At 52.9% G+C, this 15421-nt stretch overlaps 1 protein-coding gene across 2 annotated transcripts; it reads left to right on the top strand.

The window, feature by feature from the left end:
- The first annotated feature begins 8213 nt into the window (after positions 1-8213).
- On the top strand, positions 8214-15104 carry LOC113629245 (cytochrome P450 1A1). Of its 2 annotated transcripts, none has more exons than XM_027123613.1 (7): positions 8214-8327; positions 11163-12027; positions 12583-12709; positions 12798-12887; positions 12981-13104; positions 13250-13336; positions 13500-15104. In XM_027123613.1, exons 2-7 carry the CDS (start codon positions 11191-11193, stop codon positions 13783-13785), a joined length of 1551 nt encoding a protein of 516 aa, XP_026979414.1. In that variant the 5' UTR covers positions 8214-8327; positions 11163-11190; the 3' UTR covers positions 13786-15104. The 2 variants fall into 2 exon arrangements, with proteins under 2 accessions (XP_026979414.1, XP_026979415.1); XM_027123614.1 differs by having other exon boundaries at positions 8248-8327; positions 11651-12027; positions 13500-14327.
- The last annotated feature ends 317 nt before the right edge of the window (positions 15105-15421 follow it).

Raw genomic sequence — 15421 nt, 5'->3', positions numbered from 1 at the left:
TGCAGGAACCTCCTATCTGGTATCACTGTCTCTAGGGCAGTGTTGCCCAGTAGAACTTCCTGTGATGATGGAAATATTCTAAGTCTGTGCTATCCAATAAGGTAGCCACCAGTCACATGTGGCTACTGAGCATTTGAAAATGCTGGTACAACAGAAATACTGAATTTTTAATTCTATTTAATTTTAAATGTAAGTACCTGCATGTGGCTAGTGGCTACTGTATTGGATGGCACAGTTCTAGGCTCCCTCCCTCCCATCCCTCCAATCTGGGCTCCACAGTGCCACCCAAGTGAACTTCCTGAAATTGCAAATCTGAGCAATCCATTATCCCTTTGTAAAATCCCTTAGTACTAATTTCTTAAGACATTCAAAAACCAAACCAAACTCCTTAGCTCAGCATGTGAGCCAGTTCCTACTCCCCTCTCTCACTTTGTTTCCCACGACTCCCTCCCTCTCATGCATCTTTCCCACCAGTCAGAAGGAACTCCTAGAATTCTTCTAGTTTTCTGCCTCTGTGCATTCAGATGTGTTGTTCCCTCTGCTTGGAACACCCTACCCTCCTCTCAACCACCTCTTCCCCATCCAACAGACACTCTCATGGAAATGCATTGCTTCCAGGTTAGAGATGCTTACTTATATTGCAGTACTATGATGCATATATGACAAAGCATTCTCATCTCTCCGTTAAAGCAAAGCCTCCAAAACTCTGCTCCAGGTCCACGTCCTCTGGGGTGTGTCCTGACCCCCTACTCTGGTTTAGATCCTCCTCCTTTGGGCGTAGCTCTCCCGTGGCACAAACACCACGGTGGCATATTGCTTTGGTTTCCTTTGCCCTCTCTAGACCACAAACAACTTGAAGCAAACTATGTTCTTATTTACTCAGTTTTTAGTACAGTACCTGTCACATAGTGGATGTTCAGCCATATTCTTTGAGCATAAATTATGTTGCCAGCCACTGTCCTCAGAGGAAACTTAGAGCAGTGAATCAGACAGACCTTGCCTTTGTGGAGGAGACGGACAACAAGCAGACAAACAGATGAATGAGATCATTGCAGACCCAGGTTGTGCTGAAAATCCTCTTTGTCCTCCACATCCACTGCCCCCCTTCTCCACCCCACTCTAGGCACCGAGAGGCTGACCTCAGTAGACCGTGTCAGTGGGCTCCCCATCCTCTGGTGACTTGTTGGGTTCAGTCAATGGGAGGCATGGGCGTGAGATGGGAGGGTGGGAGGAGAGTGAGTCTGGGGTATTTTTTCTCCAGACCCTCCCTGCAAAGTCACCATGCTAGGCCACAGCTCCTGCCAGGCAGCTCTCCTCTCCTTACAGTTCTCTCTCTCTGGGTTCCAGAAACAGATCCTTCCTCTTGCCCCTTCAGGCTCAAGATAGTAAGGGCTCCTCTCTGTTACTAGTCATATGGTACCACACTATCCTGTGTTAGTTTCTCTGTAACCTGTCAACACCTTTGTAAATAGTCCCCTTATTAAACTCTTCTCAATGATTCAGTTTTGAATGGATTCTGTTCTTGCAAGGACCGTGAATAATAAAGTGGTTCTTTGCAGATTTCTGCTCCACCATCCTTGGAATATCAGCCTTTCCCCAAGGTCACAAAACGGCTGCTACAGTTCCGGCCATCACATCCGGACATGACAAGGGCCAGAGGGACAAGAGCGCATCTCTTGTCATACATCCCTTTTTTAAAAAACTAATTAATTAATTAATTATTAGGCTGTGTTGGGTCTTCGTTGCTGCGCGTGGGCTTTCTCTAGTTGCGGTGAGCAGGAGCTACTCTTCGTTGTGTTGCACGGGCTTCTCATTGCGGTGGCTTCTCTTGTTGCAGAGCACGGGCTCTAGGTGCACGAGCTTCAGTAGCTGTGGCACGTGGGCTCAGTAGTTGTGGCTTGTAGGCTCTAGAGCGCAGGCTCAGTAGTTGTGGCACACGGGCTTAGTTGCTCCACGGCATGTGGGATCTTCCTGGACCAGGGTTCTAATCTGTGTCTCCTGCATTGTCAGGTGGATTCTTAACCACTGCACTATCAGGGAAGTCCCAGATCAGAGTGTTAGGCTCTCTCCCTGTAGAGTCTTTGCATGCTAGCAGCAACTCTCTACTGAAGGCCACAGCTCCTCTCTATAGCCTCTCCACAGCCACCTCCTCCGGGTTCTGTTCCGCTCTTTCCCCTCATCACTTCTGGCCTTGCTGCTGCTAGCCCTGGACTGCTGCATTGTCCCTATTGATTTCCCTAAACGCTGAACCTTTGTGAATGGTCCCTTTATTAAATTCTCCTCAATTACTTAGTTTGAGGGGGCTCTCTGATTCCTGCAGGGGCTGATCCTGACAGATACAGGGAGGGACTTGCCTGGTGTGTCTTAGGAACCTCAGGCTACTCTTGTGCCTGGAGAGGAGTGAGCCGGGGAAGCAGGAGTAACAGGTGAGGAGGTCAGAGGGATAATGGGAGCCACATCTGGAAGGGTCCTGCAGGCCATTGTAAGGACTGTTTCCTCTGAGATTCTTCAAAAACTTCCTTCTGAAAACTTCAACTTGGGGAAAGGATGGGGTCTCTTCCTCAGCTAGGAGCTGGGAGTGCAAATGGGGCACCTTCCTTCCCAGGGCATCCCAGCCAGCAGGGTGTGAACTCTGCTCCCAGAGCAGTGAGATGGCACAGACTCATCTGATGATCTCTGCCTCGAGTGTGGGTTCTCTCCAGGCACTTCCCAGCCAACAACTCCTCACCTCCACCATGGGGTGTTCTGAAGATAAAACTAGCCACTCACAGTGGTGCTGATGGTGGCATTGTTGGCACAGAGGCAAACCAGTGGGAAGCTATTAGATAGGAGTAACTTCTTAGGATTCTGTCCAACCTGCCCAGGCCTTTTTGGATCTGTCTCAAGTTCTGAGGTTTAATCACTCAGAGAATGCTCTTGGGTAAGCCTCTCTGGCCTGCAGGTTTTGGTTATAATTCTTCCAGTTGCAAATCCCCAAATCCACTCCTACTAGAAGAGAAAGATGAGGAGGAGGAGAAGGAGGAGAAAGAAGAAGAGAAAGAGGAAACAGTAAAGAAGAAGGAAAAAGGGGGAAAGGAGGAGATGGCGGAGGTGGTGATGTTATTGACTCACGTAACGGAGATGTTTTATGGTGTACTTCATTGGCTTCAGGAATAACTGGATCTAGGTGCTCAATGTCATCAATTCTTTCCCTCCCTCCCATCATCTCCCAGTTCTTCTTTCCTCTAATGGGCTTCTCAAAAAATGGCCACTGGTAGGTCCAGAATTATTTTCTAACCAGCTTAGCCACCATTGGCAGAAAGAGAACATTTCTTTACCAACAATTTCATTAAAACCCCACAGGGCTCTCACTGGCTTGGTCTGAGTCATGTGTCAGCCTGGTAGCCTGGGGTAGGGTTAGTTCCACCAAGCCTATTGGCTAAGAGTAGGGGTGGGGTGGTCCCCAAAGGACAATTGAAGTGGTATTTCAAGAAGAAGAGAGGATGGATGCTGGGCACACGAAACCACTCACATGTCGACTATCACTGGTGTGACCATATAATTTATTGCCCAAGCCAGGACTCTTTTGAGAAGGAAAGAGGGCTTTTTTTCTTTTTTGCGGTACGCGGGACTCTCACTGCTGTGGCCTCTCCCGTTGCGGAGCACAGGCTCCGGACGCGCAGGCTCAGCGGCCATAGCTCACGGGCCCAGCTGCTCCGCGGCATGTGGGATCCTCCCGGACCGGGGCACGAACCCGCGTCCCCTGCATCGGCAGGCAGACTCTCAACCACTGCGCCACCAGGAAGCCCCCAGAGGGTACTTTTAATAGACAAGACAACAGGCTTAGTCCAAGACTATCCTAGGAAAGTATTGTCACCCTATCTATAGCAGCCAAGAGCCAGAGAGCCAGGGGCTGTCCCATCTGAGCCTTGGATCCTGCAAACCAAATCTCTCTGGCTCTCTGGGCACAGGTAGGAGAGGAGAAGGCGCTCAGGGCTCAGATCTCAGGTGGGGTGGAGGGTGGCTTGGTGGGGTGAGGACACATTGGAAGACAAGTCCCAGTTCTCCACATCCACTCAAACTCTACTCTTCTCAAACTGCCTCACCTCCACCTCCCACTTGTTCAAGTTATGGCCCCTCCTTATGCCAGGTGTGCCCTTCCTGTACTCCTCATACACCAGGACCCTTCTCTAGTCCTCTGCTCTCCTCCAGGGGTCTCAGCCTTCTCACAGCTCCTGTAGCATTTCCAGATTTAGCATAGGCTCTGTTCAGCCTGCTTCCTGCTTCCACCTTGGGGTAGGGGTTTTATTCTGGGTCTTGTCTCCTCATCCCCTTGCCATGTAGCCCTCAGCAGTGCTGACTGAAGACTCTAAGCTGGGTCACTCTGCTGGGCCAAAACCCTCAGCTGTCTCTCTCCCTCCAGCCCAGAGCCCTCTCCTTTCTGCACTGCCCACTCCTTCCTCTGTGTTCCTGGTATCGATCGCTAGGGAATCCTAGCCAAAGGGCTTCTCACGCAAAGGCATACAAACTTTGACCCAGGATTGGCTGTTCAGCTCCGGGTCAAGGTCCTCTAACCTCCTGCCTGTCTCCCTCTTTCTCTGCCCCATGCTCCTGAGGGTCCCCTCCTATCTTGAGAGCTGTTCCCCAAGTCAGGGCTTGGTGATGAGAAGTGCAGGGCCTCCCATAACCCCAGTACCCCAGACTCCTGTCCAGGAAGATGGGGCGATGGGGGGCCCTGACCTAGAGGCTGAGCCTGTCTACCTTTGGCGCCCTGGGGCTTTGCTGGTAGTCTGGGACAATAAATCATGGTGGGAAGAGCCCTGGCCTGGAAGCAAGGGGCTAGAGTTCCGGGCTCTGCTTTGATTTGTCATTTGTCCTCAGGCCTTCTTCTTTCTGGCATCGGTCTCTCCAGCTGAGAAGTGGGAGAGGAATTGGCTTAATTAGCTAATGAATTTCTTTGGGATTAAGAGCCCCTTGGAGAATGTGAGAAAAGGAGCGTATCTTCTACCAAGAGAAGTGGTTTTCTGTGTCCTGGTCAGGAACCCCAGCAGATGGTCTTCCAGTCATGACGAGCAGGCTGCCATGATTCTCTAGAGCTAGGGCATTGGTGGGGACTCTGAGTGCAAAGGGAGAGATTGGGCTGCAGAGCAGGTGATGGATTTGGGAGTACCTTGCTTCCCACTTCCTTGCCATGGCTTCTACACAAGTTTTTTCCACTCTCTGTGGCTCTAGCCCCAGTTGGGATTAAAGGACAGACCTCTCTTGGGTACCATGGAGTTTCTCAGGCTGAGCCAGAGATGCAAAGGTGAAATGAATGGGAGGATGCTGGACAGAATGGAAGCTCAGCAATACCTCCCTTGCCTCCTGCTTGTTCTGTTACCTAAACTCCACCATTATAGCATCAGTACTTTGGGCTCAACACCCTGGTCATGTGCCCCATTCGTAATATAGCTGGGTTTAACTCCTTTACCAAGTCCTTTATCTTGCAAGGACCTGGCTTATTAGATCAATTTCCCACAGGCTGGTTTTCTGTGTTAGAGCATGGGGGATGGAGTGACAGGTTGGGTTGGGGTACTAGCAAGAGTCAAATGTCCTGAGAATTACCATGGAATAGTGCTGGAAACAGACCAGGAGAAATCTAACTTGCTGTGGAAAGGATCCAGGAAGTCTTCTCAGAGGAAGTGATGTTTTAGCTGAGACTTTAAGTAGGGGAGATTAGAAGTAGAGGTGGGCATTCCTGGTAGGTTCTGCTAAAGATTCTGGTTTCTATTCAGATGGGAGCTACTGAAGGGGCAAGGCGGTGTTGGAATGAGATTTTGCATCTTTGAAAAGACCACTTTGGATGCCACAGGGTGGAGAAGGAATTGGAGAGAGTGAAAGGCAGATGGTACCCAGGCTTCGAGGCTGTTAGTACTCTAGGGAGCAATGATGGGGGCCTGGATGAGGTTGTGGCAGGGGGGCTGGACAGATACCAAAGTGGAGAAATATGTCCTTTACCCCTTCAGTCTGTTCTCAGCACAGTAGCCAGTGATCTTCCTTGACTCAGACACCACAATGTCTCTATCTCACACAAAGAAAGTCCCATGTGTCTCAGGAGGTGTTCCCTGCACCTGGGGCAGGGCTCCCGTGCCCCCACCCCCACCCCGTCCCAGCATCCCACTCCCTGGGGGCACTAAATTCCAGGAGAACTCCCCAGTCACAAGACACTGCATATTTCCAGTGCCCCTGGTACTGCTCCCTCTCCCAAGGACCGCTGTGCAGGGCTTTTGAACTTGCTGTTCCTCCTGCCAGGTGCACTCTTCTTCCAGATACCCGCCTTGATTCTTGATTCACCCTCCTGCCTGGGCTGGGTGTCATTTTCTCAGTGAGGCCTTCCCCAACCAGCCTTTTTTGAATTGCAGTCTGACTCCACATGATTCCTACTCCTCCTCTGCCTTATTTTTCTCTATAGCACTTTTCACCCTCTGAGACTGTCTGCGTTTTCTGTCTCCACCTCCCACCCCCCTTGCCTCCCAATGTAAGCTACAGGACAGCAGGAGGTTGTCAGTTTTGTTCACCTCTATATCAATCACCAGCGTCCAGAACTGTGTCTGGCACACAGTAGGCATTTGGTAAATATTTATTTGTGCAGTGCACGAGGTGGCATCCAACTGCTGTGGAAGGTGATGGGGCAGGATGAGGCTCCGTTTTCTGGTCTGAGCCAGTGGATGGCAGTGCTATTCGTAGGGTTGGGGAGCGCGGCGGCGAGGGCGGGTGATGTGGTTAGTTGGGGACACGTTGAGCTAAACACGCAAATACGCCTGGGCACCCTACATCGGGAAGCCTCGGCAGGGACGAGGACAGTGTCGGAGGCAGCCGGCCAGGCGACCCGGGCTGTGCTGGGGCTGCATGTCCCGTCACAGGCGTGGACCAAAAATAAGGACACACTCAGGAGCCCGCTTGCTTGCAAAAGCCCAGCTATGCACGCAAACCTAGGCCCTTTGCACGCCCCCCCCCTCGCCCGCCCCATCCAATCACGCACCTACGAGGGTTCGGCGGCTCCTCTCCCTCCACCTCTACCCCCACGCTCCACTAGAGACTGGCCCTTTAAGAGCCCCGCTCCCGACTCCTCCCCCCACCCCACACCCCCCTACCGTCCGCCCGCGCTCGCGTGACTGTGCTGGGACCGAGCCGGGCCCGGGAGTTGGGCGGCTGGGTGGCTGCGCGGGCCTCCGGGTCCTTCTCACGCAACTTCTGGGCACCGCGCCCCTAGCCAGGTGGGGCCGGGATGGACCGCGTGACCTCTGCCCCCTGGAGGGATGTGCCAGACTCATGCACGCTAGCCTGGGGATGCATGTGCGCCGGGCGCCCCCCTCTTTAGTCCCTGGGCCCCCTCTCTTGCCCGCCCAAGGGCCTCCCTCTAACCCTTTTCTCGGCCACCAGGAGATCCACTCGCTGCCCGATTTCTCTGCCATGCCAAAGCGCTAGCAACCCTGGGAACTTCGAGGGCCCGTGGGTTCTGACTGGAAGTACCCTTGGTTTGCAGCATTCCAAAGTGGCCCTAGAGGCGCCTCAACGTGTCCCCGCTAGTGCGCGCTCGGCGATACTGCACTTTCTCCATCCCTTCCCGCCCCTCCGTCAGGGAACGCTGACTTCTGCTAGTCGTCCGGGCTCTGGGGTTGCGGGGGTGGAGGGCTCTGGGGGAAGGGGCCAGCCCATCGGCGCCTCTGGTCTTCCGGCCCCGGTGACCTCGGGGCTGGGGTCGTCGTGCTTCTCACGCGAGCATGGACTCAATAACCCGGGTTAGGATGTCATCACCCGCAGCTCCGCCCCTCCCTGCCTGCCTGGCTCCCATCCGCTAGTAGTGAGGAGGAAGCAATTGCACCCCCAAATTTCAGTGGGTGCAAAAATGAGGGAGAGGGGTCCCCGTGCCCGGGGATAGAGCACCCCCATACCCTCTTTCGGGCTATCATGGGACTACTTCCCCCAAACCTTCTCAGCTGGGCTCTGCCCTATCCATGGGGTACCTCGGAACTGGGGGTCCCAGGTACACCCCTTTAAGTGCCGGCACTTGGTTGAGGCATCCCATAGTGTGTTCTTACCTATCCCCTTGCGTCCCGTCTCCCCACTCCTCTCTCCATCCTAGAGCGACCATTCGCCAGCCGCACCCCCCCCACCCCCGCCCCATCCCAGCGCTCCAGGAGGCGTGGCCACACGCGAAGGCCGCCTATAAAGGTGGCAGTGCCTTCACGCTCACCCTGAAGGTGACAGTTCCTTGGAGCCTTCCCTGATCTTCTTCGGGGGGTCCCTGACTCCAGGGACCACTCTTCCCAGCTCAGCTCTGCACCCCCGCCCCCCCGCAGACGCAGGTGAGTGCTGGGGGCTTCTGGGTTGTCCCTTCCCTCCCCCCAAAGGAAAATTTTGATTCCTCAAGGTCTTTCTGGTGTAGCACCTCAAAAAAAGGAGGCTAAGAGTGTCCTTAGTGAGGAGGCAGTCTAACTTCCTCACTAAGTGGGGAAACTGAAGCCTGAGGAAGGGCAGGACTTGCCCGAGGTCCCACGACTAGTATCAGAACTCTAGATGCAGATGCTCCCCTCTCAGGGCTCCAGGACCCAGGCTCCAGCTCCATCTCCCACTGACTCCATGAATGCCTTGGGGCTTCCCCATGAGGGTCACCTGGGAGGCTGGCATAAGGACACAGGTGAGTCAGTGCAGCCCTCCTTCAGGCTGTGTGAGGGGGGCTTCTCCTGGGTGGTCAGGGTAGATGGAGGGGGCAGGTTGGGTTCTTACTAGCTGTACCCTGACTTATCTAAAAGCTACCCCTGGCTGGAGACACCCTCCCAAGGCATAGCTTGTCAGGGCTGAGGTGTGCTGGCCCGACATGGGAGGCTGGTCTGAGTGGAAGTCCTGGGCACTGCCGAGAGGCCTACCCTGTTCCATTGACTGACTGTCTTCTCTGTCCTCTGCTGGGGGCAGTCAATGTGAGAGACTGCCCGCTGCAGAGAGCTTGACCCTGAAAACTCAGCAGTCACACCTCTCTTGGCCTCCTACCATCTTTTTTGTTTTCAAAATTAACAGCCACAATAGTTTATTTACCATTGAACTCTTTATAAGATATTTACAAGACAACCAATTTTACACATCAGAAATGGTATAAAAGTATGAATTACAACAGAGACAACAATATGAACTGGGCATAAAACAAAGCTGAAGTGGACAGAAAAGCAATTTCTCTTTTTAATTTATTAACACTAGCTTAAACCTTGTTAAGGAAAGAAACAAAGAACTGTGTTTTAGGAGAATTGCTGGGCCTTCAGTTGAAGATTGAATTTCACAGTGTTGTATCCCACGTAGGGAAAAAATAAGACTAATTTTCCCCCCACACTTTAACACACTGTAATTTTGCTCTTGGAACTTTGCTAATCTGCTCTCTAACCTCCTTCTCAACAAAACTTTAACATATCCAAATCAAAGGAGAATTGATCAGACGATTGGCCTCCTACCATCTTATGAAGGCTAGAGGTCTTTGGGGCACCCACTGTGCAGAAGAGAAAACCATGGCACACCAAGGCCTAGCAGTATCCCCAGTTCACTCAAGGAACTGGGACTAACGTGTGCTTTGGGATTCAGCTCCTCCAGGAAGCCTCGCTAGACAGATGGCTATAGTAGTTGAGGTAGGAACCATATAACCTCCCCATCTTGGCTGGCTCTTCTGTGGGGAAACCTCACTAGTCAGACTGTGAGTTTCCCCAGGTCAGATCTGGGTTTTCTCTTCTCTGAGATCAGCTGGGCACCCTGAATCAGAGATCATGTTGCACTCCCTCTCTCAGGTAATGTGACTGGAGGTGAGAAGGGTAAAATGAACCGACTAATCCAAGGCCACATCATAGAGCCTGGAACACTGGGTGTCCTGACCACCGGTCCAGGGCACCAGTAAGATGTCCCAGTCCGAGCCCCATGCCTCGAAGAGAGTAGGCCATGAATTTGCACACCCTTTCTAGACCGAACCTAGAGAGAAAGTATTGTCTCAGCCTCTGTTAAACTCAGCTCCATTCCTAGTTTCCCAGATTCCAGTCTGGAGTTTTCTTGCAGCCTTTGCCTGGTGGGAGCCTTCCATTTATTCACAGCTCTCTTGTGACTGGCAAATGGGGGAGGCCCAGACTATTCATTCATTGAGAATTGAGCCCAGTGAAAACCCTGGCCTGGAATTCTGTGACGGGGAGCCTCAATCTAGCTGGCCTCCAGCTGCTTTTAAACCGTGGGTCAGTTGAACTCAGAGAGCTGGGGATGAGGGCAGAGTGGCTTAGACAGTAAGTAAGGGGGCAGTCCCCTGTCCCTGCCCCACCCTGTCCCAGAGTCTGGCAGGATTCCCTAGACCCTGGGTTTGAGCAATAGAGAACTGAGCGTTCTGGGAAAATCCCTTTTCATCGACTGATCTGACCACTCTTCCAAGGGAAGTGCCTATGACAGGAGCTGGAAACTTCCCGGGGAACTTTCCCTAAGAGGTCTGAGTCCTGGCTCTGTCTGAGTGCTGGGTGGCTTTAGCCAAGTCAGTGCCTCCTCTGGAGGTGAGTTTCCCCAAATGTGAAACAAGGCTGAAGGAGTGGATGATCCGTTGCTCTCTGACAGTGTTTTCGCTAGTTGGATGGGTAGTACTCAAGGGGAATTGGGTGATACACATCGATTATGTGTTTATTTTAATATATGTTAGGGGAAAAAAAACCCTGTACTTGCACACAGATATTATGGTTTGGAATGCTGCTAACTGTGTGGATTTAAAGTTGATTTTAGAAAAATACGAAGTAAGTAATAGTATAGGTGCTCTATGGAAATCACAGGCTGATGTTTAGATTGGTGCAGCGGTTAAGAGGAAGTGCTCTGGAATTAGGCAAATTTGGATTGGGATTTGAATCCTATACGTCCTGGCTGTGTGACCTTGGGCAAGTTACATACCTTCTCTGAGCCTCACTGCAGTCTACCACATAGGCTGTGGCCAGGACTGAATGAAGAATAACTAAAATTCTTGGCACACAGTAGCAGCTCAACAAACAGCTTCTCCTACCTCCTCTTCCCCTTCATGTCCAGTGAACAGTTCTGGATGAGGTTTTCCATTTCTTTGACCAGTGTGCTGACACTTTAGGACACTGGCTCCTCCCAGCTCCCCATCTGATGTCTTGATCTTTCCCTCCTATCCCACCTCTCAGCGGCCACCTTGGAATCTCTACACCGATCATGTTCTCTGTGTTTGGACTCTCCATCCCCATCTCGGCCACAGAGCTTCTCCTGGCCTCTGCCACCTTCTGCCTGGTATTCTGGGTGGTCAGGGCCTGGCAGCCTCGGGTCCCTAAAGGCCTGAAGAGTCCACCAGGGCCCTGGAGCTGGCCCCTGATCGGGCACGTGCTGACCTTGGGGAAGAGCCCACACTTGGCCCTGTCGCGGCTGAGCCAGCGCTATGGAGACGTGCTGCAGATCCGCATTGGCTGCACACCCGTGCTGGTGCTCAGCGGCCTGGACACCATCCGGCAGGCCCTGGTGCGGCAGGGTGATGATTTCAAGGGCCGGCCTGACCTCTACAGCTTCACCTTAGTCGCTGATGGCCAGAGTATGACCTTCAACCCAGACTCTGGACCAGTGTGGGCTGCCCGGCGACGCCTGGCCCAGAATGCTCTCAACTCCTTCTCCGTTGCCTCAGACCCGGCTTCCTCATCCTCCTGTTACCTGGAAGAGCATGTGAGCAAGGAGGCCAAGCACCTCATCAGCAAGTTCCAGGAGCTGATGGCAGAGTCTGGGCGCTTTGACCCCTACAGGTATGTAGTGGTGTCAGTGGCCAATGTCATCTGTGCCATGTGCTTTGGCCGACGCTATGACCATGAGAGCCAAGAGCTGCTTAGCATACTCACTCTGAGTAATGAGTTCGGGGAGGTGGCTGCCTCTGGGAACCTAGCCGACTTCATCCCTATCCTCCGTTACCTGCCCAACACTGCCCTGGATGTCTTCAAGGACTTGAATCAGAGGTTCTACATTTTCATGCAGAAGATGCTCAAGGAACACTATAAAACGTTTGAGAAGGTACAGGCTGGGGAGGGGCAGATGAGTGGTAGGGAGTGGGTAGGGTCAGGGGTCAGGAGGTCAGAGATAACTGGAGCAGCGTAGGGTTTGGCAGGCTCTCGCAGGCCTTCACCCTGGGATTTTGAAGCCAGTAGTGGAGGGGACTCCATCCTTGGCAGGGAGATAGAACTTTTTCTTGACCAGCCCTTCTATCTTTCCATCAGACAGCAATATTTACTGAATAGCCTGTCCATGCAGGACCCTAGGCCAGTTATTGTGGGGACCAGAAAGAGTTAAAGAGTTGGTCTTCCGGCCTCATGGGAGAGAAAAGGGTAAAAATCATGTCCAGATGATGATGGTACTGGACTCTGTGTCAGGTGTCCCTCGAGTTGGGGCTGCTAGTATCCTGAGTCAGGAGACAGCTTTGGAGAGGCAAGAGAAGCTGCAATGGTGGCCTCGGGCATGGAGCAGTCACCTGCTGAAGGAAGATGCTATAGGGATGGGAAGGGACCAGGCCTGGATGAGAGGCAAGTCTGGCTTTGGGATCTTGCTCACCCGTGGGCCTTCCCTACCCAGGGCCACATTCGGGACATCACAGACAGCCTGATTGAGCACTGTCAGGACAAGAGACTGGACGAGAATGCCAATATCCAGGTGTCAGATGAGAAGATCGTTAATGTCGTCATGGACCTCTTTGGAGCTGGTATGAGCTACCCCGTTGTGCCCTTCCTCTTCCCAGCTGTCCTGACCCACCAACCACCTAACTTTGCCCTCTATTCTCCCCTGGCCAGGGTTTGACACAGTCACAACCGCCATCTCCTGGAGCCTCATGTACCTGGTGACAAGCCCCAGGGTGCAGAAAAAGATTCAGGAGGAGCTGGGTAGGTGGTGGCTTCCTTCAGTGTGCTCAAGGCAGGAGGTCCGGCCAAGGTCTGAGTGGCTGCCTCATCTGTCTGATCCTTTCTGTTCTGCAGACACAGTGATTGGCAGCGCACGGCAGCCCCGGCTCTCTGACAGACCCCAGCTGCCCTATTTGGAGGCGTTCATTCTGGAGACCTTCCGACATTCCTCTTTCGTGCCCTTCACCATCCCCCACAGGTGAGGCTCCACGGGTCCGCTGCTGTCTGTTGCTGGGCCTTACTCCAGTTCATGTACCTGATCAGGGTAGCGGGAGGGACACGGTATGGGAGGCAGGGGGATCTCCTTGTGGCCCTGAGCCTAACTGAGCTTCCCCCCTCCCCAGTACCACAAGAGACACAAGTCTGAATGGCTTTTACATCCCCAAGGGGCGCTGTGTCTTTGTAAACCAGTGGCAGAGCAACCATGACCAGTAAGTTGAGAGGGGGCAGGGGAAGCTTCACTCTCTCCTAAGCTTCAGACTCTCCTGTCCCTGAGCTACTTGCCTAAACCCTATTCTTTTGAGCTGGGGCTCAACCCACCTGATGGTTCTGAGCCCCCAAGCTGCTACTTCAGCTGCCTCTCTTCAATTACAGGAAGCTGTGGGATAATCCATCTGCCTTCTGGCCAGAACGGTTTCTCACCGCTGGTGGCACCATTAACAAAGCTCTCAGTGAGAAGGTGATTCTTTTCGGTTTGGGCAAGCGGAAGTGCATCGGTGAGACCATCGCCCGCGGGGAGGTCTTTCTCTTCCTGGCCATCCTCCTGCAGCAGGTGGAATTCCGTGTGACCCCGGGTGTGAAGGTGGACATGACCCCCATTTACGGGCTGACCATGAAGCATGCCCCCTGTGAGCACTTCCAGGTGCACATGCGCTCTTAGGGGACGGAGAGCCCTGCAGCCTAGACTCTCTACTGGCCTGTCTGGGCAGCCAGGCCAGGGGGCTGACCCAGGGAGTCTAAACTTTGGCCTAAACGCACAGATATTGTCTGGCTGACTTTTTGCTGTCTGAGCTGTGGGCAAACCTGAGAGATTATACCTGCCCCCTACCCTGGACTTGTCCTTCTGTGCACTGACCACAGACAGTGGACACAACAGGGGTCACACAGGAGCTGATGGAGCCCTTCCGAAGTTGTGCTTAAGCTAGGAGGCCTGGAAGGGATAGGGGGTCCTCAGGCCTCTGGAAACCTCTAAAGAGCTCTCTGGAAGCCCCTGGGCTCACCAGCTGGCTGGCTCTCTGTTCAGGCTGACTGGCTTGAGAAACATTTAGAGCAGGCAACACCAGGGCCTGTCCAATCTCTTTGACAATTGGGAGCCGTCAAGAGTGAAGGGGAGGGATTTCCCTGGTGGCGCAGTTGTTAAGAATCCGCCTGCCAATGCAGGAGACACGGGTTCGATCCCTGGTCCAGGAAGATCCCACATGCCACAGAGCAACTAACCCCGTGCACCACAGCTACTGAGCCTGCACTCTAGAGCCCATGAGCCACAACTACTGAGCCCGCGTCCTGCAACTACTGAAGCCCCCATGCCTAGAGCCCGTGCTCCGCAACAAGAGAAGCCGCCGCAGTGAGAAGCCCGCGCACCGCAACGAAGAGTAGCCCCCACTCGCCATAACTAAAGAAAGCCTGCGCGTAGCAACGAAGACCCACAGTAGCCAAAAATAAATAAATAAATTTATTAGGGGGTAAAAAAAAGAGTGAAAGGGAGAGGCAGTCCAGGATACCGACACAGTGGTGGTCTCCCCGCTTATACAAGGCTGAGCAATCTGACCACTAGGGTCTGGGACACTGTGCCTGGGAGATCGCCTTCCTCTCTGCAGGCAGCAACAGGTCTGCCTCCTGGCCTTGCAAGGTCCCTGTTCCTGTCCAGGATGGGCTGGGGACTTGTGTTTAAGGGGAGCAGAGAGCAGAGGGAGTGCCCAAATCCAGGCACCAGGACCAGGTCAGGAGGGAAGGGGTAGTAATTCAGTCACCTTCTACTGGGTCTCCTTTCCCTATGCCCTGTGTTAAAACGTCTTTTAAAAATGCTTGTATGCAAGGGCCTTTTTATTTTAGCCTGTATTGTACTTGTATGTTTGCATTTACCATATATGAGAGCTTAAGAACAGTTTATTGAGTGCTATGGAAAAAATTCTAACCCAAGTATCCAGAAATGTGTGGGAAGCATCTACCTGAGCTAAATAAAGATATTATCCAAAAGTCGTATAGGTGGAGAGTTTTAAAATCTTGAGTGAAGCCATCACTCATCTATGTGCCCACTCTGAGCCCAATCTCATGTTGGGTTTTACTGTGGGAGGACGAAGGGGAGGAGGAGGCGGTGGAGAGGTGAAGCTGCTGCTCTCAGGCAGCTCACGGTCTGGCTGGGGCACAAGACTCTATCACTTCACTGCGTTCCTCCTTCTCTAAGTGATCACACATTGATGAAGAACATTCTCTGGACCAGGCACGGGGGGAGATAAAGTGAATAAGACACGGTTCCTTCAAGAGCTTCCCAAGCTAGTCGGGGGAACTAACTCATT

Source organism: Aethalodelphis obliquidens, unplaced genomic scaffold, assembly GCF_003676395.1.
Source record: "Aethalodelphis obliquidens isolate GAN/ISIS:26980383/991018 unplaced genomic scaffold, ASM367639v1 scaffold26, whole genome shotgun sequence".
In the NCBI taxonomy this organism is placed as follows: Eukaryota; Metazoa; Chordata; class Mammalia; order Artiodactyla; family Delphinidae; genus Aethalodelphis; species Aethalodelphis obliquidens.
Note: the sequence above shows the minus strand (reverse complement) of the source record. Positions and strands in the feature narration are given on the sequence as shown.